The 27,548-nt window shown below is 37.4% G+C and overlaps 1 protein-coding gene across 3 annotated transcripts in view; it reads right to left on the reverse strand.

Moving 5' to 3' along the window:
* Window positions 1-5,138: 5,138 nt before the first annotated feature.
* FNDC3A (fibronectin type III domain containing 3A) overlaps window positions 5,139-27,548 on the reverse strand; it is a 135,568-nt gene continuing 113,158 nt past the window's right edge. For all 3 annotated transcript variants that reach the window (XM_069467714.1, XM_069467715.1, XM_069467716.1), the window contains 12 exons: window positions 26,297-26,435; window positions 25,209-25,277; window positions 24,192-24,310; window positions 22,333-22,438; window positions 22,070-22,245; window positions 18,961-19,074; window positions 18,082-18,231; window positions 17,692-17,975; window positions 17,369-17,581; window positions 13,851-14,017; window positions 12,788-12,915; window positions 5,139-7,853 (listed from right to left, as the gene is read on the reverse strand). In XM_069467714.1, the coding sequence (XP_069323815.1) occupies window positions 7,539-7,853; window positions 12,788-12,915; window positions 13,851-14,017; window positions 17,369-17,581; window positions 17,692-17,975; window positions 18,082-18,231; window positions 18,961-19,074; window positions 22,070-22,245; window positions 22,333-22,438; window positions 24,192-24,310; window positions 25,209-25,277; window positions 26,297-26,435 (1,980 nt within the window). In that variant the 3' untranslated portion in view covers window positions 5,139-7,538. The remainder of the gene's footprint in view (window positions 7,854-12,787; window positions 12,916-13,850; window positions 14,018-17,368; window positions 17,582-17,691; window positions 17,976-18,081; window positions 18,232-18,960; window positions 19,075-22,069; window positions 22,246-22,332; window positions 22,439-24,191; window positions 24,311-25,208; window positions 25,278-26,296; window positions 26,436-27,548) is intronic.

Consider the following 27,548-nt stretch of genomic DNA (forward strand, 5'->3'; position numbering starts at 1 on the left):
GGTTAAGCTGGGTTCTCTGCCTTGCATGCTCCCAAATCGCTGCTGAGTCGCTTCACTGGAAACGCAGGACCTTTAGTGGGGTGCTTCGTTTCGGGCCATCCCTACTCACCCTGCCCCGTTCGCTGTCTCACCCTCCAGACTAGTCTCCTCCTCAAACCCCAACACCTCCTCCCTGATCCTCACTCTCAGCTGGTGACCTGGAGCCCTGTTTCTCTGAAAAATAGAAGCAATCTGAAGAGAACTTCACACACTCCCACTACCCCCTGACACCTCCCCTCTTCCTCCCCCAGTGAGTTGGTGGCAGTTGTAGCTGAAGTCAGCCTTGCCCCTTAAGCACTCCACTCACCTCCTCAGGGACATCGACTGCATCATTCTCCCTCCCCACTCACCTTTCTCTCCTACACCATCCATTTTTCTCTTTCTTCAGGATCGTTTTCATGCAAAACTTCTCGAGTTTCTATACTCACTGTCTCTACTTTTTCGCCTTCTCCCTCCTCTTTCTAGGCAGACAACGTATAATTTCTTTACCTACAATTGATCTGATTTTGAACTCTCAGCAAGAGGAGGTGAATGATGTAGGCTGAGTAAAGCACGGTCCAGTTTGATCAGTTGAACAGACCCTCTAGGTAGTGTTCAGTTCTCTTGGATGACATGTTTGTCCCTAAGGTGGCCTAGGTGAATGGGGTCGGGGGTGGCAGTGGCTTAGAGATCCTTAGGAAGCTAGAGCGGAGAGGGGCACCTAGCTTCGTGCTGGTTCCTAGAGTACCTGGGCTGGCATTTGCTGGACTCCAGTTCCATGTCCCCTTCCTGCCTGGTCACCAGCTGCTCTGCTGGCCTTGGAGGCAAAAGCCAGTGGCGCGTGACTGTGGTTTCTTTCTGACTCAGCTGATGCTCCCGGGAGCGCCTGACATCCCCCTTGGCTCTCACAGGCTGGGGACCCTCGAATCGCTCTCATTTTCCCCAATCAGCTCCATGACCTGGTGGGCCACCCAGACTCTGCTGAAGGCTCCCCTCCTCCTCCCTGCCCCCACGGTGGCTCTGAGGCAGGCCCACTGTGTCTCCAGCTGGCGTCCACACCTCGAAGGCTCACCCAGCCAACCGGACCTTCTCCCTCTCTGGCTCTTCTGTGTGACTCACCCTCTGTTCAGACACTCCCATTCTCAGTCGTATCTTTTCTCTATAGCTTATTATCAATTGACACCATTTAATTTACTTAGCTATTTATTATCTCTCTCTCACCATTATGCAGCAGAAGGCAGGCTTTACTCCATTGTGTTCACTGCTTTCCCTAGTGCTTGGCTCAGTACCTGGCACAAGTGAGAATTTAATAAATGTTTGTTAACTCAGGGAATGGATAAGCTTCTGCAGAACCAGGTACCATTATTTCCTTTACAATTCCTAGCAGCTGAGAACAGTAGCCTGATTGTAGTGGGTGCTCCGTGAGTATTCATGGATAAGCTAGTTTAAAGATGGAACATGATAGGGAGAGATGGATTCACAGCGGGCTTTTTGATAACCTTGCAACGCTGAGGTACAAGCACGACTTGGCCTTTAGGGTGTATCTGAGCCCTTATTATACTGGGTTGGCACTCGCATTTTAGGAAGAAATGGGACTCCATATCTGGAGAACTGACCATATCTGTTTCCTACTTTGCGTTTCTGTAGTCATTCCCCAGCTTCCTGACTTCGTGTTTCATCTGGTGGGAGGAAGAGGAACCTCTCAGTAGACCAGGAGTGAGGACATCCCCCCTCTATCCTACGAGTACCCCTCTCCACACTCGTGTGGGTAAGAGTGGGTCTGGGTCTGGCCTGGCTATGGCCGTGCATCCCCAGAAGCAAGAGATTGGTGTCATCAGTAGACTTTTGGCCCCTGGCTGGAGGCCTCACAGGTTGGCCTTCAGCAGGCTGACGTGGCCTGGATAAATATAAAACTAACGCTTGCTGTGTGCAAGGTGCTGTTCCACGTACTTGCCTATCGTAACTCATTTAATCCTCGACAGCGTCGTAAGGGGACTCCTTTTAGTAGCTCCATGTTACAGATGAGAAGACCAAAGCATAGAGACATTACCCCCTGGTCACTGGGGCAGCTGATGAGGGTGCTGTCCACTCCCAGAATCTATGGGCATAGCACCAGCTGTGGGGAGTGCTACGTATGATCCAGATTCTGCCAGCAAAGTGTCTTCCAGCTTGTACTGCAGAAACAAGATTCTGTGGGCAAATATCTGGAAAGTCTTAAGGAGCATTAGGCTATTTTCATAACTTGCAGTTTACCTGTCAAAACTTGACAACACTCCACAGGTTTTCTGCTCTTTGCTCCACGGAAGAGCAGGGCATCTGAGGCAGAGGTTGAAAAGTGAGCACCCACAGCAGTTGACACACATTTCACAACATTTGGAACTAACCTTTTACAACTGGGAAATTTCACATGAAGTTCCAGATTTTCAGCACTGTCTTACAAAATGAGAAGCTGTGGCATCTGTAGGCCCACATTCCCCAAGGCTGCCACCTGGAGACTGGTGCTCAGCCTCCGCGCACTGCACAGCGCTCACCGCCCACGAGGCAGCTGTGGCTTCACACCCAGCCCCTGCCTCATTCTCCTGACTCGCTGCCTCTAGAGCGCAGGCGCCGGGAAATGGCATCTAACTTAATAAAATGCAGAGATGGCAAAGCTGGCCATGGAAGGGAACCCCTGATAGAGAAGACCAAGGGCCAGCTCTTTCCCAGCCTCACCCCCAGGACCTGACCACCACAGTGGCCCGGGGGCTCGGGCTTTCCCAGGTTTTTTCTTTGCCCAGTAGGGACATGGCAGGGCAAATTCAGGCAAGACTGTGGACTGCAAAAATTCCTGCTACTCTGTGGCTGTTGCTTTAGCAATTTTCTGTTGGTCCCGGCTTCTCCTGAGAGGAGACAGACAGGCTCAGCGTGGCCACGATGATCAAGGGTGGCTGGGAGGAGGGTATAGGTCTTATACTACTTGATGCGAACATCCTTACTGCACAGCAGCTGCCATTGGTAAACCAGGAAACTGTAAAAGGCAATTTCTTCTCTAAGACCTCTGGCTCATCCTAGACATACTAAGAGTGGGATAGAGATGGTAACTTAGGCCTGGGCAGGCCAAATTATTTAGTAGCTATCAAGGACATCCATGAAATATTCTGCTATAAACTAGGCACATGCCACAGACTGAAGGAGTGGGAACATACCCAGGGAGGTGTGGGAGTTTGAAAAGGAAGTGAGAAGTTGGCGTATGTCCTCGGCAAAATGAACTTAATGACCAGGTCAATTTTATTGACTCGATGATGCCCAGGATTCTCTGGTCTTATCTGTGTATCAGTGTTTAGGTCTGCCTTGTATTCCCTTTTTAAAACAATTGATGTGAAATTCACATAAAATCAACCATTCTAAAGCGAACAATTCATGGGTGTTCAGTGCACTCACGTGTCGTCCAACTACCACCTCTACCTAGTTCCAGAACATTTCCATCACCCCAACACCCACTCACTATTACTCCGTTTCCTCCTCCCTCAGCCCGTGGCAACCACTCATCTCCTTTTTGTCTCTGTGGCTTTACCTATTTTGGGCATTTCATATATTAAATACATGGAATCATACACTATTGTGTCTGGCTTCTCTCACTTAGCATGTTTTCAAGGCTCGTCCACACTGTGGCTGTTTCTCAGGTTTCTCATTTAGTCTGATAGCACATTCTCCTAGTCTGCTTTCTTTCTGTTTGATCCTTAGAGGGTTGTGGCTTGTTTTGGATATGAGGAAGTGCTTAGCACAATGCCTGGCAAACAGGTGATAATAAATAAATGCTATCATAAATGTACTATTAAAGTCAATTAATACTGATTTCCTTCTTAGAACTCTGGGGAGACAACAGAGGAGAGTGCTTCAGTGTGAGGGCACCAGACCAACCACCTGGATTCAAATCCTGGCTTCATCATGTCTTAGCTGTGAGAACTTCAGCAGAGAGCTTGACTTCTCTGCGCTTTAGTTTATATTTAATAGAGCAATTAAGAGTATTATATGAGGTATCCAAGATAAAACACTGAACACGATGCCCAGGGCACATTGGGTGGTCAGTTGATACTAGCCATCATGATTTGAATGGGTCACATGGCTTCCTAACCCACGCAGTTTCAAAGCCCTTTCTCTTGGCAAATTTCTCATGGTAGGTAGAAATGACAAAAAGTCACCCTTTTCATGAGACAAAAGTTAGCCATTACAGCATCTAAACATTTGAAGGTACCACTCTGAACACTGACGATTGGTTCTTTTGTCAACTTTTTTTTTCCCCCGGAGTCTTTTCTCCCCCTTAAGAGCATTAGGGGGAAAATGATGAGTAAACAAAAGGGATACTCTCAAGGACATACACATTATCTTAAAAAATATATATGAAAACATAATATTTAAAAAACTCTAAAGATGTGAGGCAACATCATCTTTTTTGGTGGTAGGGGGTTAGGTTACAGAATCACTGCTTAAGTTTGGGGGAACCATTTTCTTTTGAAGTCTGTCTCCTTGAGCCACCATACACATGGGATCCTCTTGCAGAAAGAGAATCTGTTCATAATGGTGAGAAACATGGTGTTTGTGTTGGAAACTAACCCATGGAATGCTCAAATGTGGTGCATAAAATTCCTATTTCCAATTCACAGAAAAAAAGAGATGACCTGCAATACCGTCAATCAGTATTATCACCCTTCTCAAGGCTGGACTCATACTCAGTTGCTTCTGTGGAGTGAAGTGACGCTCCTGTATCCAAAATGTTATCTCCTTCCCCAGACTAAAATTTTAAACTTTTATTATAGCACCTGCAGTTGTGGCAATTAGAGATCCCCATGGATTTTAAAAGTAACGAATCCCCAGGAGGAGGTTTGTGAAATGGAAATTTTAATGTGGGATGAGTGAGAAAGAATGTTGGATTTTCTGGTGGAAGGCAGACCCAGTAGCACCAATAACAGGAAGGTTCTGGGCCCCTGGAGGTGGGAAAAAGGTACTAGGAAATAGGAGGAATGCATGAAAGGGGAGGAGAGGTCAGGGATTGTCTTCCCATTGGGAAATTGACCCAAGACTCATCTTATTCTCTACATAAGGAAGTGAGATAGTTAATGAATTGCACAAAATCAAGTCACTAGGATAAAACTTCTAATTTCGTTCTTTAGTTTACTGGACTTTATATTATATAATGAAAATGGGTCCTCTCATGTTGAAGATTTGAATGCTATTTGGAAAACTGTCTTAAGCCCTTGCAAGAGGGAGACCTTAACATTTCATTTTCTCAAATAAGCAGCAAATAATGAATGTATATGAATACAATAAACAATCTCAAAAAAATGATACAACTTTTATTTTCCATGGATTTTAAAGATACTTTTGCTACATAGTTTATGTATTCTATGAGATATTCTTTCATTTGTATGAAGTTCAACCTTATACAATTTCAAGGTGATATGTTTGGTAGTGTATCTATAATCTTTAAAAAGTTTAGAGTTTTTGGAATGTACAGTATATGAGGTAAAATCAAGATTACATTAAAAATTGTTTTCTCCTCTGCACTAATTTTGCAGTGAGGCTCAAATGGCAAGTACACTATTAAATGACATTTACTATCAAAAATAGGAGGTTCATTTTAATTACTATGAAAAACATAAGCCACTGTAACTTGACACAGTGGCACATTTTACCATTTTAGACATTTGACTATATAGAAATCTCTGGGCTATTACACTCAAACTCATTTGTACTGCCAAATGTGGCACTTTAAAGAAGTTTCTAGAAAACAAACGCAATCACTGTTGTTTTGGGGGAGGGTCATTACCCTATACATAAGAGATCAGATTTAAATAAAATGTAAACATACAGTATACTATAGTGACAGGTCATTCTTACCACTCAGAAAGGCCAAGTTTATCCATTTCTTTTTTGAACAAAGGTTAATGTTTTTTCTATAGCACAGATCATTTGACATAAAACAACTACAATACATGCCCATTCTATTATAAGGGAAATTCTTCAGAGATCTTCAAAGCACAAAACATACGTTCCTTTTTTCAAAGATTGACAGAAGTGCTTAGTAATCACTAAAACGCTAACCTCAGCAACTAAAAATTAGTGATTCACTATCCTAAAATTCAAATAATAAATTAAAAAAGCTAGTTACAGGTGTTTTACAGATAACAGATGTGATAAAACAAGAATTTTAGATAGTTTCATTACAAACTATTATTACTGGCAGTCATCGACATCTAAGCAAGATGTACATTGTGATAGTTGACAAAATTCAGTCTGATCATCCAATAACTCACAAATGCAAGCTCACAAAACATTAATGATTATGCAACTGCAAAGTGCTCTAATGCAACATTAACCACATGCAATCAACAATTTGGAACAGTATCCAAACAGACATTATACATTAAACATTAGTTTTTCAAGAAAGAAAGCAGCTTGAAGTTTACTGGTGCAAATTAATTTTGTCTTCAGATTTGGTGCCCCAAACAAAAAGGTTAGGTTTGATTATGAACTCGGATGGTGATGGCAGTAGTTATGGGAGAAGCAGCAAAAACTTGTGGGAGTTCTTCAGAATTAGCCTATATCACATAGATGGGGTGAGCGTATGTGTGAGATATATAATTCTACACTTGGTATGTATAGTTTATATATATGCCATATATGTACGTGTATGCCCTTGTACACATACATATAGTTCAAAGACTCACAAAACAGGCCAAATAGGCTTGAAATTCAGTTGATTTTTATGATTACTTTTTAAAAAGTAACTATCTAAAAGCCCTCTGTTCTTTTCCATATTCTCAAGACTTAAAGAGGAACTTCTGGAGTAAATGTTAAAGTATTTGTAGGCCAAGTAAACTGCCTGTGCTTTCTTTAAGTGACTCATCTGTGAAGTCATGAATATATCCTTGTAATGAAGAACTCCACATTTATCAAACAAGAAGCTTTTTCCATGCATATTCTTTCATCCAGTTTTTGTTTGTTAAGCCCCTCCAGTTACTCATCATAATCCCGCTTACCAAATAATTAAGACAAATGAGGAGGTAGAAATATAGCACTAGATTGCTTTCACAGCATCAGACTTTAACATTTTTATATAGGATGTTAGTGTAAATTCTAGTCATTCTGAATTTTTCACTTGCTAATAATCTTTAAAACAGATCAGGTTTTTCCTGTTACACTCATGCTGACTGGTCAAAATATCAATTATAAATTGTTGCCTCTTAGAAAGTCTGTTCTACAAGAAGGCATGTCCAAAAGAAAAAGGAAAAAAAAGGGGGGGGGGAGAGAAAAAAAGCCCTAACCAAACGAAAAATCAAAATTTGATACTTCTGTGGCTTGCCTTCTAATAAAGTGCCAGCCTCTACCTAATGATATAAGCACTGAAAATGGCAAAAATGATGTGCTATAGTCTCAATGCCGGTGCTAAATGCCACTGTTTTTATAAAAGCAATACAGAAATAATTTTAGTACATGACAAAATAAAATGTAATACAGCATTAAAAAATAAAGTTATATTTTCACTTGATCACGAAGTACTGAATGATAAAGGCAATCAAAATGGAAAAGAAAGCGAACAGCGCAAGGATGACGGCGGCACACTGCTCATCACTAAGTGCCCGCCGGGTCCTCGTGCTTTCCACAGTGTCTCTGTGGGCGCTGGCTGGTGGTTCAGTCCTCTGAGAGATGAAAAGCACTGTGGTGCTGTAGGGCCCTACGAGGTCCTGGTGCCCCACAGGGTCTTGGCACTGGCGAATGGCACACACACGGAAGCGATATTCACAGTTCAGCTGAAGGCTGGAATACCGGAATGAAGAGTCGGGACCTTTGTAAATCTGTTAATAAAATATCAGAAGGAAGAATTATGTGTGAAGGCTGGATGGAAATGTGTTAAAATTGGCTGGTTTTAGAACTATTTTTGACGTGAAAGTTAATGCCATTTATTTTACCTCTTAAATGACATTTAAACAATACCTATTCATTAAAGTACTCCGTCTGCGGCATAAGGGCAGGAGACATTTGAAATGTGAGGATGTGAGATCCACCCTCAGAGAACTTCTAGACAAGTTAAGGAGTGCAGATGTGCCCCAAGGCAGCTAGAAAACAAGCACAATCAGCCCTCAGGCATTTCCTTGCTTTCCTCAAATGTAAGAAGTCAATTTTTTAATGAAATCAGTCCATGAAAGCAAGGACAGTGTCTAATTTTTGTATGACAAATTTCCATAGTTTCAAACATATCTGTTGAATGAAAGGTGGTAAATAAGGAGAGCTTTCTATAGGTGTCTGCGGCAAATTGCTTCATTAACTTCAGAGAGTGGAGATTACTTAGAATCACAGAATAGGATCTTAAACCCTGACTCCTCTGCCATGCCTTACAAGGGAAATAAAAGAATGGAATTACATGGATTTTTAAGGGAATGTGCTAGTGATTAAGAAGATATATACTGGAATTGGTCATTAGGTCTGCAGGCCACTCCATGAACACTGCTCTTTAGAATATGAGTTCAGAAGTTTAAGAAAAGAAGAAGTTGTATAGAATCCAATGGGCCACTGTCCCAGTACCCACTCCCTGCTGTGATGGTTAACACATTAACTGCCACGTGAGTTGCATTTAACTCACATTAGTTTTGAACCCAGGGACTCGCAAAGCATATGTAACTCACATGTCTCTTTACCTTGAGAGCTGCAAGAAGTATTTTTCAATTTGCATATAACCCATGCACAGAAAATAAAAAAAAACAAAATTTTCATTAAATTAGAAAGGATCATTTGGTTTTCGAAGATTTAATTCTATTTTCGTAATAAAACACTGTGGCCCCAAGGAAAAATTTTTTTTCTAGTGTGGCAGTCACTGTGTTCATTATGTGTCAACTTGACTGGGCTAAGGGATAACTGGTAAAAATTACTTCTGGGTGTGTCTGTGAGGGTGTTTCCAAAAAAGACTGGCATTTGAATCAGTAGACTGAGTAAAGATCAACCTCACCAGTATAGGTGGGCACTGTCCAGTCTGCTGAGGGCCTGACAAGACAGAAAAAGGCAGAGGAAGGGGCAAGTCCTCTGTTTGAGCTGGTATATCCCAGCTCTTCTCCTGCCCCTGGACACTGGAGCTCCTGGTTCTCGGGCCTTTGGGCTCAGACTGGGACTTACATCACTGGCACTCCCGGTCCTCAGGCCTCCCCTTTGTGTTTGCACTGGAACTACACCACTGGCTCTCCTTGGCCTCAAGCTTGCAGACAGCAGACCATGGGACTTCTTAGCCTCCATAACTGAATAAGCCAATTGGTCATAAGAAATCTTTCTATACATTACATCTATATATCTTACTGGTTCTATTTCTGTGGAGAACCCTAACTAATATACCTGCCATTGCCAATAGTACTCTGATTTTGGATGGGGTGTTAAACGCTTCCTTATGCAGCCCATGTACCAGGAGAATCTCTCAGCTCCAAAGGTGGGCCCTGGTGGGCTTGAGCCCTGGCACAATCACTGATTTCAGTGATGTCTTTGAAATCCAAGTGCTTGCTTTTCCCTCAATGGGAGTGAGTAAATTCTCCACTACTAAGGGCAGCTATCGAAGATTGTGAGAGAGACCGTGTCCCTGATGACTCCACTGAGCTACTGGATCAGCCAGTCCTGAAGTCTGCCTACCTTCATGTTTCTCTCTAAGAGAATTTACACTTAATTGTTTACAAGCCAGTTGGAATTGGTTTTCCTGGTACTTGTGACATAATAAATTCCGACACAAGAACTGCCTTAAGTACAGACTCCCAGGAGGGGTTGATCTGCTTTGAGAGCGACTCTGCTGTCCCCCAATATTTTCACTTCACATTATGATACCACGTGAAATGCTATTTTTGGTTAAAAAGCACTTGCTTTTAAAAAACATATACACTCCTGAGAGAATTAAAAAGCCAGCAGACACTTGACTTTTGGTATGAATTTTCCCAAGCAAATAGTCTTCCTCCTAATGCCTAGTAAGTCAGCTATACGGTGTATGTAGGAGTTAGAATGTGGGTGTGAGAGGAAGGTGAGAGTCACAAGGGAGGAATAACTGTAAAGCACGGAGGCAATTCTAGGTGAGGTGCTGCTGAATGAGGGACAGGGCAGCAAGAAGACACTAAGGGTCTGGGCAAAGCCACTGATGAAATATGGATGAAGCCAGGGAAGAATGTAAAGAAATCAATTTGTTGCTAAGCTTGGCCCAGGGTCATAGGTACTTGCTGCTGCCAGGCTAATTTGCTTCAAGGTCCCCAATCCCAGCAATATTATAGATTAAATAGGTTTTTATAAGCTAGAAACTCAACCACCAGTTTTTACATAATATTCCCCTCTTAAAAACATCAATAGTTCCTAATGTTATAGAATAAACATCACCAAGACTGGGCTTCTTCCTTCTTCCACTGCATACTCCATTCTTTTTTTTTTTTTTTTTTTTTTTTTGAGACAGGTCCTCATTCTGTTGCCCTGGGTGGAGTGCAGTGGCGTCATCATAGCTCACAGCAACCTCAAACTCCTGAGCTCAAGCGCTCCTCCTGCCTCAGTCTCCTGAGTAGCTGGGACTACAGGTGCCTGCCATCATGCCTGGCTGATTTTTTCTACTTTTGGTAGAGAAGGGGTCTTGCTCTTGCTCAGGCTGGTCTTGAACTCCTGAGCTCAAGTGATCCTCCCGCCTTGGCCTTCCAGAGTGCTAGGATTACAGGTGTTGAGCCACTGTGCCTTGTCCATACTCTATTCTTGAGCCTGACTCAAGTCACACTTGAGAGTTCATGGTTTAAGCTCCCCAGCTCCCAAAAAAACTTACTTAAATGACACTCCTTCTTTTTGGAAAATGTCCCAAAGTCCTGCTGGAATTATTCATGTTTTATAAAGTAGGTTTTATCTTTATTATGACCTTCTGTTTGGCTAAACAAAACATCATGATTGTAAAATTTCTGCTTGCTTACTAGATTCTAAACAACTTTCTTGAAATTAGAATAGCGCCTTATTAATAATGTAGCCCCCTCATAATTATTCTTTGTACAAAGTATTAAATACATGTTTACTGAATAGCCAATAAATTACAAATAAATATCAAATTCCATGAATGAAATTGAATTCTTAAATGGCCTTCAAACTTTTTGAATATAACTTGCTAGTAAGTTGTAGAATTTTTAAGAGATTTAGATGAGCATATGTAGGATGAAGTTCTAAGGTACCAGTATTTTAAGTTTTACAGCATGCTTACAATCTAAGTAAATGTAAGTGACGGCAGGGCTAATTTAGCTTTTAAGTTAGAGTTAGGATTGCTGTTTCATGTAGTGACATAAGCTTATTAAAATTCATATACTACTCAAATGTGGGGTCCCTATTTCCTTTAAATATGTAATATAATTACATTTTCTTTAATATTAATTTTGCTTCCTCCTGAGAAGGAAACCTGCTTATCTGTAAATTACATTTCAAATCTAATTATCATGTCCATTTGCAGATGGCTTAATAAAGAAAAACAATCACATACCAAATTTAATCTGACTCTCAGGACCTTTTGTAATTTCAGTTAAGATACTACATTTCTATACTTAAAATGTGGAAGAAAAAATTATATTATAAAATATTCATCTCAATACTGGAATAAAATAGATAAATGACTGATTTTCTAGTAGGAAAGGAAAATTTAAAATAAGATGTGATGAGAACAACCCAGCTTAAAAGCTCTCAAAATCAAGGTTATAATGAAAAGGGAAAAATCAGATGAAATGCACAGACATTAGGCTTTGGAGTCATATAAAAGCTTATTCTTTACAAAAGTTATATCCAACCAACAACTAACTCCCCAGTCCTTCTGACTTGACTGTTATTCATCCTCTACCAGGAAGCTATCTCTGAAATCTCTCAGCCAAGAAAGTGACACTTCTAGATTTTCATGATAACTGTATCTACTGCCATATTTACAGCACTGTATTATAATTATGACTATAATTATTATTGAAAAAGCTACCTTATTGGTCTTTCTGGTTCTGCTCTTGTCCCACTCTAGTTTCAACATTGTAGCCAAAATGACCTTGTGTCTGATCACATGACTACTCTGGTCAAAATCCCCCACTGGGTTCTCATTCCACATGGAGCAAAAGCCACAGTATGGCCTGTACTGCCCTACATGATTCTCCAGGGTGTTAAACCACCTACACCATCAACTACCTGACCCCATCAACTCTTCCCCTTGTTCCCTCCATCCCAGCCACACTGGCCTCCTTAATGTTAATTAAATTTAACAAGCATGCTCCTGCCTCAGGTCTCTCGGAACACTCTTTTCCCCATATTCACTTCCTTTAGGTCTCTGTTCACATGCAACCTGACTGCCTTAACTGAAATAACACTTGTTGCCTTTCTCCGCTAGTATTCCCTATTCCTTTTACCCAGTTTTATTTTTTCTCTATTACATTTATAACTATCTGACAATATATTGATGTGTTTATTTGCTTTTAGTGTCTCTTTTTCCACTAGAATGTAAGCTCCCTGGAGGCAAGGACTTTTTGTTCAGTGCTGTGTCCTGCGTGCCTACCAGAGTTCAATGAAAACTTGTCAAATAAATGAGTAAGTCCAGTTCAAGTGTAGTTTACACCCACAAGATTTTGAAGCCTGAGATTTCTGGAACATAGTACATATTGAACAAATGTTTTTGAATTAGAAAGGTAAAGATGTTGACCATATGGCATTGAAAATATATACATATTTAAAAAAGGTAAAATATATAAACAAGGGTACCACAAAATTATATCTTTGGACATACCTGTTTGAATTCTGAATCTTTTCCCACCATAACTTGAAGACTGTAAATAACTGGATCACCTTTCATTGGCTGTAAACACTCCCATGTAATTTCACAAATGTGATCACTTACTTTCTCTATTTTGGGGGCTGTAGGGAACAAACATAAATAAAATCTGCTCACTTAATTTTTAGTTTGGCACATTACACAGAAACATCACACAGAAATCAAAATCAATAAACCTTTAAAATCCAGTTATAAACTTAATATAAATATCAGTGAATTTTTGAAATTGCATACAAAGAGGTTAAAATCAGCACTCTTCTTAAAGCCAAAAGACACTAAACTGGATGAGGAAACAGAAAAATAACTCAGTGAAACTCATCAATATTATGAGAAAGACCATTCAAGAAGAGTTCGGCTAACTATGGATCTGCTTAACAAATGATACATTCAAGTATACGATCCAGGATACGGTTCTAGAAGTCTTTGTGATTAGTCCTCAGAGTGTAATGAACTTCAGTCTTTGTGGCTAAATATATAATACTTGCTAGGGTCATTTTAAATAAGAATCCCTCTAAAGTTATTAAATAATTAAAAAAATACACAAATCTGTGTACATACGTGTACGTGTATGTAAATTTGATTGAAAAATCCAAGGTAACTAAGAATTTGTTTCACTTAACAACTAGGCTCTCCCCTTGAAATTTGAATGAGATAGTGACAACTCAAAATATTTAAATAATTAGAGTTTGTGATTTTTTTTTAAGTAAAAATAGCAGAAACAGCAAATTAATTTATTAGAAAATCAGCCTACCTATTCTGTTTAGTATTCTTATGTTAGATTTTTAAAAAGATAAGTGACAAAACCATTACTTGTCTGAGTATCAATATGCTAGATAAAATATAGCCTTTATTACTGAGTGAAACTCTCAATAGGTGGGCTTGCCTATATGATTTTTTATGATATAACTGCTGGACATACATTGGATGCTAAAATTTAATAACAGTAAACAAAAAATTTATGAAAATACATTTAAAAATATTTTATTATAAAAAAATAATTTCAAGATATGTAACTTACCTTTCAAGGCAGCTGGGACAGATTTTGGAGTAGTGAAAATATATTCTTGGGAGAGGGGACCCTCCCCGGCTTCATTACAAGCTTGAATACAGAATTTATAGGATGTTGACTCGTTAAGTCTTTGTACTTTGTATGTATGACATGGTCCTCTGTATAAGGTCACAAACCTAAAATGGAAATAACTCTTTAGTAAATAAACCTTCGACTATGTTATGAGAAATGTTTTAAGAAACTACTAAAAAAATGCAGTTGGGGACATTATTTGGGAGTAATAAGTCACCCCCAAAATTTAATGCAAGAACTATTTGTTACTTCAAATAAATATGTTTTTCATCAGATGATGAAAAATCACAGATTTGATAAATTTCCCAAATTGACATGATTTCCTGAAAGACTGTTGCTAAATTTTGTGTCTAACCCTCGTAATTGTTTCTTCTCAGGCTTCTGGTACTACTTTGTTTCTGAATGCTGTCTTTTTTTTTTTTTTTGAGACAGAGTCTCACTTTGTTGCCCAGGCTAGAGTGAGTGCCATGGCGTCAGCCTAGCTCACAGCAACCTCAAACTCCTGAGCTCAAGGGATCCTCCTGTCTCAGCCTCCCGAGTAGCTGGGATTACAGGCATGTGCCACCATGCCCGGCTAATTTTTTCTATATATATTTTTAGCTGTCCATATAATTTCTTTCTATTTTTAGTAGAGATGGGGTCTCGCTGTTGCTCAGGCTGGTCTCGAACTCCTGAGCTCAAACGATCCGCCTACCTCGGCCTCCCAGAGTGCTAGGATTACAGGCGTGAGCCACCGCGCCTGGCCTGAATGCTGTCTTTTAATGTATACTTTTTTTTTTTTTTTTTTTTTGAGACAGGGTCTCACTCTGTTGTCCTGGCTAGAGTGGAGTGGTATCATCGTAGGTCACTGCAACCTCCAAATCCTGGGCTCAAGTGTTATCTTCCTGCCTCAGCCTCCAGAGTAGCTGGGACTATAGACGGGTGCCACCAGGCCTCTATTTTTCTGTAGACACAGGGTCTCGCTCTTGCCTCAGGCTGTTCTGAAACTCCTGCGCTCAAGTGATCCTCCCACCTCAGCCTCCCAGAGTGCTAGAAATACAGGCGTGAGCCACTGCGCCTGGCTTAATGTATACATTTTTAAAGATATTCAGAATGTCACAATCTTCATTATGAATTATTCCTAACAAAAGTCACATTCATATAATTTTCCAACTATAGCATGGACTGAGCTAAGAGATTAAGTTTCCATTTTAATTTTGTCTTAACTGGAAAAGAGAATTCTTAATTCCCAGGCATAATTTTAGCTGACTTGTGATGTTTCCTAGAGATTTACACTATGAGAGAATATATAATTTCTAATAAATTATTCACCTGAACTGGTCAATGAAGTTTAACATCATATACATTTCTCTTAATATGTTATCCATAAGTTGAATGCTTCCCAATATTTTTGATTGACCGTTTCAATGACCTGAAGTAACAGTATTTCCAAGAAGCAGTAATTGGATAAGTCTTACCTTTTTAATCTCTGAAATATATATATTTTTAATGATAAGAAAAAACCAGTGTTAACACCACTGTTGAAAAAAGCTGGAACAATGACAAAAATCTACGGTCAGGGAACAGCTAACAGAGCATTTTGACACCCCACAGCAAGTGTAAATAGTTGTGAAAAATCAAAGGGAAGGAATGTAACCAAAGATATTAATTTGATTCAATTTATTAAATATGCAATATCATAAAAGGTTTTAATTTCTTTATTTTCACAGCCAAAGACCACAAGCCTTCCTCATACCCTACAATAATTCTCTAGATGCTAGTATTAAGTTTGAAGTTCTATAATAGACTATAATAGAATTTATATCTAATAGAATTTTTATTCTATTATCTTTCAACCAAACACTAATTAGACCTGTTTTTTCCAGTATGCTTTCTTGCACTACCCCAAATGTAAATGCTAGAAAGGGAATAAAAGATTTAAAGAAGTCACCCAGTAATAGTAACATATATTAAAGATAAACGGCTACACCAAAAATCCATGGCAAGGCAAAGAACCTCCTTCTAGAGATGAGGCTACAAAGAGTACATAAAATTCTGCCAAGAACAAAGGCTAACATTCACAGACACACAGATTTCAGGAAATGATCAATACTGTTTGTTCTGTGTAATGTTCTTACTGGTGATACAGAATGCAAAATTATTCTGTATGTCATTTTAAATGTGTAAGTACTTCTGATAGAGCACTTATGTACAAGCATCATGAATATGCCACTGCTGAATACTGGGCTAAGATATAAACCTAACACAAAAAACAAAGTAAACCTTGGGAAAAACTGTTATTCGTATTCTGAATCCATCAGATATGCAAATTGTTTCTAATAAATTGAGGGAAAAGGAGAAAATTAAAATTCAAAATTCTCATAATATGCGAAGATTAAGAGCTATGGAAGGGGCCAGGAGCAGTGGCTCACGCCTGTAATCCTAGCACTCTGGGAGGCCAAGGTGAGAGGATTGCTCGAGGTCAGAAGTTCAAGGCCAGCCTGAGCTAGAGTGAGACCCCGTCTCTACTAAAAATAGAAAGAAATGATCTGGACAGCTAAAAATATATATATATAAAAAAAAATTAGCCGGGCATGGTGGCACATGCCTGTAGTCCCCGCTACTCAGGATGCTGAGGCAGAAGGATTGCTTAGGCCCAGGAGTTTGAGGTTGCTGTGACCTAGGCTGATGCCACGGCAATCTAGTCCGGGCAACAGAGTGAGACTCTGTCTCAAAAAAAACCAAAAAAACAAAAAAAAAAACAAAACAGTTATGGAAGGTATTGTTTATATGGGACATAATGTCAATAAACAGCACTGGTTGGCATTTAAATAATTAATGTAATAAATATTTTGAGTAACACTATAATTCAAATGCATGATTTAGTGGAGCAGTATATGGCATGGTATATAGGAAATGTACACGTGTATGAAAATGTTAAAGAAAGAGGCATAGAAAAGAACTTGAATGACAGGGACATTAGTAAAGGGACTACATAGTTAATCAGAATCTAATGAGATCTGAAAGTGAGGGACTGAATTGTATTCACTGAGAGCGCAGGTCCTGTGTCAGGGGTGTGGAGGAGACTGAGACAATCCCTGCCCTCAAGGATCTCAGAGGCCTTAAACCCAGTCACAATTATTTGCTGTAAAATTTTGTCCAGCTGGGATAAACATTTAAGAGTTAATTTTTAGGCATGAGTAGGTCTCCTTTACTATCATAAAGAGATGGGTTACAGAAGAGAACCAAAGTATAGTCCATTTAAGTTTTTCTCTTGGCACTTCACAAACTATAAACAGATTGACATTGTCTTCTGATGTTTAAAAAACAGTGCTCTTAAAAGTCATTTCTTATGACAACCTTAACTCTGTTTTTGAAAACTTATTTACTTCTATAGTTTATAGAAAATTTATATATAATACTTAAGACCTAGGAAACTACATAAAGAAGCAATTAAAAAATTTAAAAAAACCTACCTTCCATTTTTATCTTCCATCTGAAGGTGATACTGAATAGAATCTGCTGACAATGTCTTTGGGGTTCCTTCTCCCCATTTCAGCTTAAGGTTCTGGTGGCTAAAGGCAACACATTCCAGACGAGGTGGATCAGGAGGGAGAGGCTTAGTTTTTAATTTTATCATATGGCTGAAAGGACCAGCTCCAAGGCTATTCAAGGCTTGAATTCGTACTCTAAGTGCCACATCAAAAAAAAAAAGGTTTAGGTTTAGTTGATTACTATTTTACTGAAGTGTCTCTCTGGTCTAGGCAAAAATTAACATAGTTTTTAGAGTAGAGTATACCTGTATGTTGTATCTGGTTGCAAATTGTCTATAATATAGCTTGTGACCTTTCCCACTGACAAGGGCTGTTTATCTCCAAAGTCTATGCTGTAGGCAAGGATTTCTGAGCCATGGTCACAAGGCTTTTCCCAGCTTATCGCAAGGCATGTAGAAGGTGAATAATAGGGATTTTCTATATCATCATCACTTATTTCTTGAAGACAAGTCACAATAGCAGGAACTGATGGTGGAGTCACACAGGCTACCACTTCACTGAAAGGGCCTGCACCCACAACACTCAGAGCCTATAAATTAACAGAGCCTCCAAGTTAACAAAGACATGACCATGAAAATGCTAACGAAACATAAAACTCTAGATATTTTAAGTGACAAGGCACTGATCACCTTTACCTGGACTCTGCAATAATAGGTAGTTGCTGGTGAAAGTCCTTTTAATTCATAACTGAGACCAGGCCCACAGTAGCATATCTGCATACTTCCTTCAACTCCTCCCCACTCTAATCGATACTCAGTGACGTCTGTTCCATTACTCAAAGGAACCTTTAAATTAAGAAAAGGATAAAGGTCTTAGTCTTGACATTGAGCAAGTGGCTTTTGGGCAAAAATGTTCTTTACCTGAGCACATTAAAAACAGGATTGCTTTTGAATGTCTTTAAAACATTTAAGCACAATCAAAATGGTTCAATCTTACATTTTTATTCATTAAGACTATCTGAATTTAAGATTGGTCAAAAAATATAACTTTTGAATTAGAGGTAGAAATATGACTAAGAATAACTTTTTGTATTTTAAGGTAAATGTACTTCAAAATAATTCTATTAAGTAATATAAAATGTTAAACCACACAAGGACATTTTCTTTGTTAAATTTCAAAGGAAACTGAAAATGTAATTATCATTACTGATTATTATTATACATAGTAAGTACACTGGAGATAATAAATATAAGAGAAACAGTATTATATTAATTCCCATGAATGTTTGTTCTGAACATTAAGCTTACCAGTGGCTGAAATCTCAGTACTGAGACAAAGCCTTTGATAAAAATACAAAGCACATCATGAACATGAGTCTAAATACTTGTAATGCAAATATACTTTACTCAAATGCTTCAAAGATAAAAAAGAATTCACTTTTTACCGCGTGAATTTAACTAGGACTTACTCTTTGTATAATTTAGGAAGCAAAAATGAACAGTATCTTTATTCTTTTATGTAAACAATTCTAATCACTTAAGGAAGTAAATATAAGTCAATGGAAATTACAATACCTCCCAATTCACTTGTGCACAAGTTGCAGATCTGCATGTCACTTGAGGGGGCTTGCACGGATCTGGTGGCCCAGGGGCTGTAGTAACATCGTATTTTTCTGAAAATGGTCCAAACTAGAAAAAGAAATATAACCAGTGTTTTCATTTCTCACCCTTAAATGCCCCCTGATTGCATACAACTTCATATTTACAGATTCATTAATAATTAAGTATATTTTCTCTGTACTTCAAGATTAATCTGGTCAAAATATAATTCTATAAGCATTCATAGAAAGTAAAAATATTTAATAATCATGGAAATGAAGGTGTGAGAAATTTTAAAGTTTTATTTACTATAGTTTCTTCTGCCCCTTATTCCTTCATGAACTGGTTTTTGTAAGAAGGGCAGGAAATCAGGGAATTAGGTAGGTGGAATAAGTCAGAAGAAATGTGAGGAGTGAAGAAATGGATATCAATTAAAGGCATAAATTATCATTTTTTATATTTTATAATTCTTTCTTAATACTTAGGCATTACATTCCATATCAAATTTTACCAATATGCTATTCTATAAATTTATGTTTGTTTTATACCATAATTGGATTTTTCTGTTTTATGCTAAAAAGCCTACTCTCACATAATTACTTTTAGCATATATTACCTGGACTATAAAACATTTCATTCAATGTTGTCAAACTCTTTCCCCTGAGATATAGAAGAATTTCAGAAATGTCTAGTGGTCAATTTGCTTAAGCTAGTGAACAAAACAAAAACTCCAATACATTGGTATTTTCACCTAACAGTGGCTTAACACTACAATTATCAGAAACAAACCTACTCGTTATTGCACTATATCAGGCGGTTTTGTCAAATGCTCATCTTTAAGAGCTATGTCGACTTCTAAGAAAACTGTATGGGAACATTCAGTTGTTAACAAAAATTTAATATTAAAATTAGTTGAAGTTATTTAAATTATTGTTAATTTAGAAAAGAAGACATGTATTAATCACCCATAAAAACAACTTTTATTTTAATAAATAACAGTGGGCTTACCAAAGGGTAAGGATTTTAATGTATCAAGTTTTATATCTAGTTGCCCTTTCTATGAACTAAATAGAATTATCTGTGTGGTTGATATGTTTTACCAGGTTAATTGTTCATGTATTTGTAGATACCTTTTTTGTATATATTTATTATTGTAAATCATTTGCTGCCACTGTCAGTCTGTAAGTCTAAACTATTAAATGATACACTTTTATTTGGAATTTTAATTTTTAACTAAGTGATCAAGTTTTTAAAACTATTCTATTGTTTTAAATTAAGAACTTTTTGAACTAAAACTAGAAACTCTGCCATAGTTCATTGATTTTTTTTTTTTTTACATGAAACAGTTATTTATAACATTATCTCAAGATTACTTTTCACAAAGTAGGCACATTATATCAGCATTTTGCTCTGCTTTGTAAATTTGCTATCCAGGATTTTTAGGGGGTATTCGTGTGAAATTAAAGTAGATCGTCTAGCACTTTCCTATAGCTACAGTTTTGTTTTTTTTTTCCTTCCATTGCTTCTACTTGGATATAGTTACTGTGAGTCCATGAAATATAATAGAAATGTGAATAAAAAGAAGAAGATTTTAAACACTTGCAACTAGGTGATAGAAATTTGAGATATAGCTCAACTATTTATAATAACTGAAGTATTGATTCTGTTCCTCAAGTTCCATAGGGGCAAAAAAAGGTTTTACATGACAAATGTCATGGCATTTCCCCCCCTTTTGTTGTGGGGCCAAGTTAATTCATGGCAACAACAAAAAAATAAGGAAAAGCTTCACAATTCTAGTATGCTTGATGGCTTCCCATTTAAAATAAAACTGCAAATGGTGTATTTATAGTAATTATCTCTAGCAGGCATAAATTATATCTTAAAATCTATTATAGAATAGCTTTAGAAGGGTCTAAAATGTATATTATCTGGAAATATAGAAAGCAAATATTTAGTTAAGGCGATTTTGACAAATTATCACAAACCTGAAAATATAAATGAAGGTATTAGTAACTAAAGATGCTATCCCATCACTTAAGCCTAGGAGTTGGAGGTTGCAGTCAGCTATGATTGCATCACTGCACTCCAGCCTGGGCAGAGAGAGACCCTGTCTCCCAAAAAAAAAAAAAAAAAAAAGTCTATCCCAGATGACTTCACATAGAAAGGAATGACTTGTGTGAGAACTGCCAACAAAGTATATAAATCTGACATATCAGGAATTTAAAAATAAGTTTACAGATATAAATACAGAACTCAGTTGGACAATAGGATTTGAAATATGGTACAGTTCACTGACATCTGAAATAATGTGGAGAACAAACATGTCAGTTTAATTTTGTGAAATTTTAATTATAGAAGAGTTCAAAGAAACAATGTTACTCAGTTGAGGTAAGGAATTATTGCTCTGTCCTTAGGGAACCTGCTTTAATGCAGAGAGGTGAGAGGTGTCATAGCTGAGTGGAAAGAACTTTCGCTCTGGAGTCTGGAACACCTGGGCTTGTGGCTTATCTCTACCACTTATTAGTTTGTGTGACTGAGGGCAAGATATTAATATTTAGCTTTTCTGAGCCCTAGTTTCCTCAGTTGTAAAACGCAGATATCATCTATTTTGTCCATTTTATGGAGCTGTATGGAAGCATAGATAATATTATTTAAAAACCCATACAAAACCAGAAATGCTTGAAATATAAGTTTTTCTCCTTGGGAAAAAAATGAATCATAATTAGTTGCCAACTGAAAGTAAATACAGCATACACTCAACCTCAAAAAACTCAAGTACTTATGATCTTGCTTCTACTCTTAAAATGGCTAAGTAGACCCTATTAGCACTGCCTAAAGGATAAACTTTAGCCCAGATGAAGTCCAAAGTATCACAAATTCTAAGTGAAGTTAGCAAATACTGAGATTCCATAACAGTTAAGTTATGGGATATACTGGCTTCTCTCTTATTTATAAATGTAGGTTTATTAAAAATTATAAAATTTGGAGTCACATGTTGAAAGCCAAACAGTTACATAATGGGTGTGACGACATTTTAAAATGAAAACCTATTGTGATAATAATTCAATCTGCATGGTCTTCTTACCCCCATTTTGTTAGCTGCACGCAGTCTGAAGCTGTACGTCTTTCCAGGAAGAAGGTTGTTCACTGTACATTCTACTTCAGTACCTTGGTAAACGTCTCTGGGTTCATCTTTTTCGACAGGAGACATTTCCATACCATAACAGGAAATGGGTGATCCACCATCAACCAGAGGGGGTACTAAAGGTAGAAAGATTTATGCAATTTAATAAGATGAATACTTTTAGTTCTAATTTAATTATAATTCATTACCAAAATGGAAATTACCCCATCGTAACTGTATTTCTTTTGCTTTGGGTCTACCCTGTAATCTGGGAGGGAGGCATGGGCCAGGAGGCACAGCTGGAGTCTGCACAAGCAAAGATTCAGAGACCTGCCGAAACAAAAGCAAAAGCAAAACAAAAATGCCCCGAAACCAAATAATCAGATTGCTTTTAGTAAAGAAAAATAATACAAAACACAAACATTGCACCACTAATTTGAAACTGTACTTGATTATCAACTGAAAAGGAAAAAAGTTCTGAATAAAATCAAAACCCAATCAAATCATTAAAACTCAAAATTTTCATAGACAAATAATGTACTATGCAACTACTATATATAAAGCAAGTTACTGCAAAAGGAACCCCAACAGACTCTTCCTTTTCTTTCCGTAATTAAAAAACAAAAAATCAACTTCCAATACAACTTAATGGGCAATACTTTTGATCCTGTCCAAAGGGATCAACAAATCTCTTCTAAGGAGTGATGTTTTAACATTCTTTGAATGTTGTTTGCCTTATTTTCAGGAGGTTTAGAGTATTTTTGGCTATTTTACTATATTTTTAACTTAAACACTGATTTATTTATTTATTTTTAGAGATGAGGTCTCACTATGTTGCCCAAGCTGAAGTGCAGTGGCTATTCACAGGTGCGATCAAGTGCACTATAGCCTCAAACTCCTGGGCTCAAGTGATCCTCTTGCCTCAGCTTCCCAAGTGGCTGGGACTATAGCTAGGCACATATCACCATGCCTGACTAATTTATTTACTTAAAAATGATCTTTTCTTCTTCTTTTCCACCTAAAAATAATTCTAAAACTACATAAGCTTTTCCAGGTATTTGGCATCTTTCTAGGTATATGGTATTGCTTTTAGTTTCTGTGCTATTATTTTAAAAAACGAGTCTTTTAGTTTTATTTTAAAGACATTCTCTTAAAAACACTGACACAAACTCAGTGCCATATTCCCTATCTGCATGGTATTAAGGTTTACACTTAACATTCTTTTTAAACACCAACAAAATATGTGGCCATCATTTTATTCAGAAAGTTATCATACACTGGAATGCTGTATTAGAATAATACGATTCTGTGTGTGTGTGTGTTTGTGTATGGCTGCTTTTCTTAGATCTAGGCAGATTTTTTTACTGGATAAAATGAAGCAACTGGATCACAAGCCAGTTGAGCAAGACTCACACTCAGTTTCACCATACTCACATTTTCAACAAATTGCTTATATTTCATTTTTTAAAAAAAAGAATACTTTCATGGCATTAATTTCCATTTTGAAAACTAATATTATGAATGCTCCAAGAAACCAATCTTGGTTAAACTTATTTAAAAAAAAGTCACTCCTATTAAAAAACATACCTCTCTAGAACATTATAAATGTCATATATAAAAATGGCATATTTTAAGTCCATTTTGGTTATTGGGTCTCTTTTCTGAATTAAGTAAATCAGAAACTAGGTTTAAACAGTAAATGGTATTTCATAGTTTATCCTGACATACAGTTTATGGAATAGTAAATCAATCTATAATTATTTCATTTCTATTTCTGCTTAGTATGGTTATTAAGCATCATCCTAAAATTAATCTTTATAATATAGTCTTCAAAGTTTTCATATATTTATTTTTCCAAAACTAAATACCAATCAGACAACAGATATTCACTGAACACTTACTAAGAGCTAAGTATCATATTAGAATATTCTGGTCACTATAAAATTAACCATCCAGGTTACAGAAATTACTTTTCTACATTTGTGGGTACATTTCAATATTTGAAGTGGCATCTGGTGATCTCATCCCATTTGGTCAAGTTAAAAAAAAAAAAAAAAAAAGAGAATGTACATATAAGCATTACCGCACTCTGTCCTCCATCACTGATGCAGTAAACTCGTAGACGATAGAAACAGCCCGGATTCAGTCGATCACAGAGATGTTCCCTGGTAGTGCCACTGTATATCATATCCCATCTGTTTCCTGTAAGGTTAGAAATTGTGTTCAATCATCTACAAGGTAATGTTTAACGTTTTGGTATCACAGACATGTCAGGTATCCTAGCTTCACTAAATAAGTGTTTATGTGATTTGTCAGAAACAATTTAAGCTTGTTTTGGTTTCCTGGAAATGATCTAATTTTCTTTATTTGGGCAGCTTTCTAGACAAATCTGCGTGGATTTATGGAAGTGAAATATCTCTGTAACTCTTTACAGACTTTGGCCTAGATTGATAATTTGCTTTTAATTAAGCATTTTAAATGTGTTTACTGGTCCAGTAATAACATTATAATACAGAAAGAGTAGAAAGACCTAATACCATAGGAAGTTTTAGTTTTAATTAAAAGACATCCTTATTTTTTTGCAGTAAATAGGTCATTTCATAGAAATAAAGTCTATTAAATGTGGGATTCAAGAATAAAATTCATTAGTCATAAATTTATTACAAAAACTAGTAAAATGTGAGTCACATTTTAGAAATAGTATCTCTCTGATACATCTGGGTATAACTCTAACAATAAAAACCAACCTTCAGAAGACTTTATAGTATCTAATGACTTAGTCTAGGTACACAGGGAATGAGCAATGTAAACAAATGAGAAAAAAATCATGTAAATGTAATAATATAGGTGGTACAGCAGTTTTACATTTGATTAGCTATATTTATGGAAATAATTTAAAGTGGGTCATAACAGGTAAAATCCTAACTGCTACAAACAAAGGAAAAAAAAAAAAATCAAGGACAGCCCAAAAGTGAAGTAAACATCTTTTTATCGTAGCATATGAAAAGAGGAAAGAAAAGATATAATGTAAAATGTACAGACATGAAAAGTAGAACCAGACTGGCTGGAATAATTTTTAATTTAAAAATTTAATTTTTACCATTAGAACCTTCTGCCATCTCTACTACATATTTATTGATGGCTGCCCCTCCATTGTCTTTTGGTGGATCTATTCAAAGAAGCAAAAGTGGTATTAGGCAAAGTACACACAACATAAAAGTGACATAAAATTCTATAAACAGAATACCAAACTAGGATTGTTTAACAAGAAAAAGGAATCACCAGCAACTCTTTCTTATTAATACCAGTACTTAATTACTCTACGCTGTTGTCACCTGCTTTTCACTTAATTTACCATATTTTTACATGTTTGTAAATACGGCTGTCTATAACAATTTTTTTTTTTTTTTAAACGACGCAGTCTTGCTCTGCAGCCCAGGTTGGAGTGCAGTGGTATAATCATAGCTCACTGCAGCCTTGAACTCCTGGGCTCAAAGGATCCTCCCACCTCAGCCTCCTAAGTAGCTGGACTATAGGCATGCGCCACCAAGCCAGGCTAATTTTTCCTGTTTCTATAGAGACGGGGTCTCACTATGCTGTCCAGGCTGGTCTCAATCTCCTGGCCTCAAGCAATCCTCCCATCTCAGCCTCCTAAAGTAGTGGGATTATAGGTGTGAGCCAGTGCGCCTAGCCTCCATAACAATTTTTAATGGCTGCATGATATTCCATTCACTTTAGACTTTAAGGTTATTTGAAACTTTTGGATATTTTATAAATATCACTGAAGTATTTTTATTGGTCTGAATTCCTCAGGCAAGAATAAAATTTATATGATCTTTTTCATTAACCAGTATATAAACAGGCATTCAATAAATGAATGACTGATTTTCATTTCTCATGAAAGCCAGATGACCCAGCTGTAAGTTTCGTAGTCTTACATTTCAAACAGTGCTGTCTCTGCTCATAATCTTAGTGGATACCAAGTTCCTCATATATCAAATCTGAACCTAGTATGTGTTGAGTACAAAGCTTTCCACAAAAAAGAATCCCAATGAATGACTCTCCTATTTCTTATTGGACTGACTTAAGTTAACAAATTTACTCAAATATGTTAAAAATTATCCTCATATTCAAATTATTTTAATCAAATACAAAAGTCATAATACATAAATATGCATAATATCTTACCCCAAGTTATTTTAAAACTGTGTGAATGTATCTTTCCTTTAACTGAGGGCTTTACAGGTACTCCTGGTTTATCGGGGCAGGTAGTAAATTCTACTACTTCACTTGGATTACTTTTGCCTTCTGAATTATAAGCAATAACCTGTGATGAGAACACAAAGAAATAAAATAATATGTTTGATACCGAATGATATTGGCTTAATGACAAAGCAGTGAGAGATAAATAGGTGCAATCTAATGATAAAATATGTTTTCAGACTGTGATGGCTTGTTTCTTTGAGAATTGCTTGTCTTCCATAGGGACTTGGCATATATGAAGAGTATGCAAGTGTTCTCTGCTTTTAGAGTCAGTCCTGGGAATACGAGCATAAGTCTAAGATTCTGATACTAACCAAGAATCATTAAAGGAATAAGCTATAATCTGGTGATTCCTGATGAGCTTTAGGCTTGCTTTACTTATTCTTTTAATATTCTTTGGGGGTTTAAAAAGATGTTCATACACTCATTGAATCTCCTTTCTTCAAAAGGCAAAGTTTAATACCCCCCCTTCCTTTACATGTGAGTTACACTTAATGACTCACTCTGACAAATATAATGTAGCAGAAATGACAGTGAGTGTAACTTCCCTGCCCTACAGAGGAGAAGCCCACCTGGTACAGAACTGAGGACTCCTGGCAACAACCATGCGAGTGAGCTTGGAAGCAGACCCTCCAGTTCCATCAAGCCTTCAGATGACTGCAACTCCAACTGACATCTTGATTTCAACAGCAGGCAGAGGGACTTTACCACTTCTCAGCTCAGAAATTGCAAATGGCTTCCTCTCTTACTCAGAATAAAATCTAAATTCTGTATCTTGGCCCACAAGGCCCTGTGTGATTTCACCCCTAATTACCTCTTCAAACTGTACTCTAGAGTTTTTGTGCTAGCAGTTATTTCCTCTGCCTGGAATGTTTTGCTTTCTGATCTTGACATGCAACTTCCTTGTTATTCAGATCTGTTTAAACATGATTTCCAAGAAGACTTCCTTGATTACCCATTCTCTATCACCTTACCTTATTTTAATTTGCCTGCATTGAACTTAGCACTATCAGATATTTGTTTGTTTGTTTATTGTCCTTTTGCCCCATTAGCTGTTTTGGTCACTGTTGTATTCTCAGCATTTAGAATAGTGCTTAGCACAGAGTAGATGATGCTCAACAATTACTGGTTGAATGAATGACTCATAGACAGAGACTATGATACTTCATGACACTAG

The sequence above is a fragment of the Eulemur rufifrons genome, chromosome 4, assembly GCF_041146395.1.
Source record: "Eulemur rufifrons isolate Redbay chromosome 4, OSU_ERuf_1, whole genome shotgun sequence".
Lineage (NCBI taxonomy): Eukaryota > Metazoa > Chordata > Mammalia > Primates > Lemuridae > Eulemur > Eulemur rufifrons.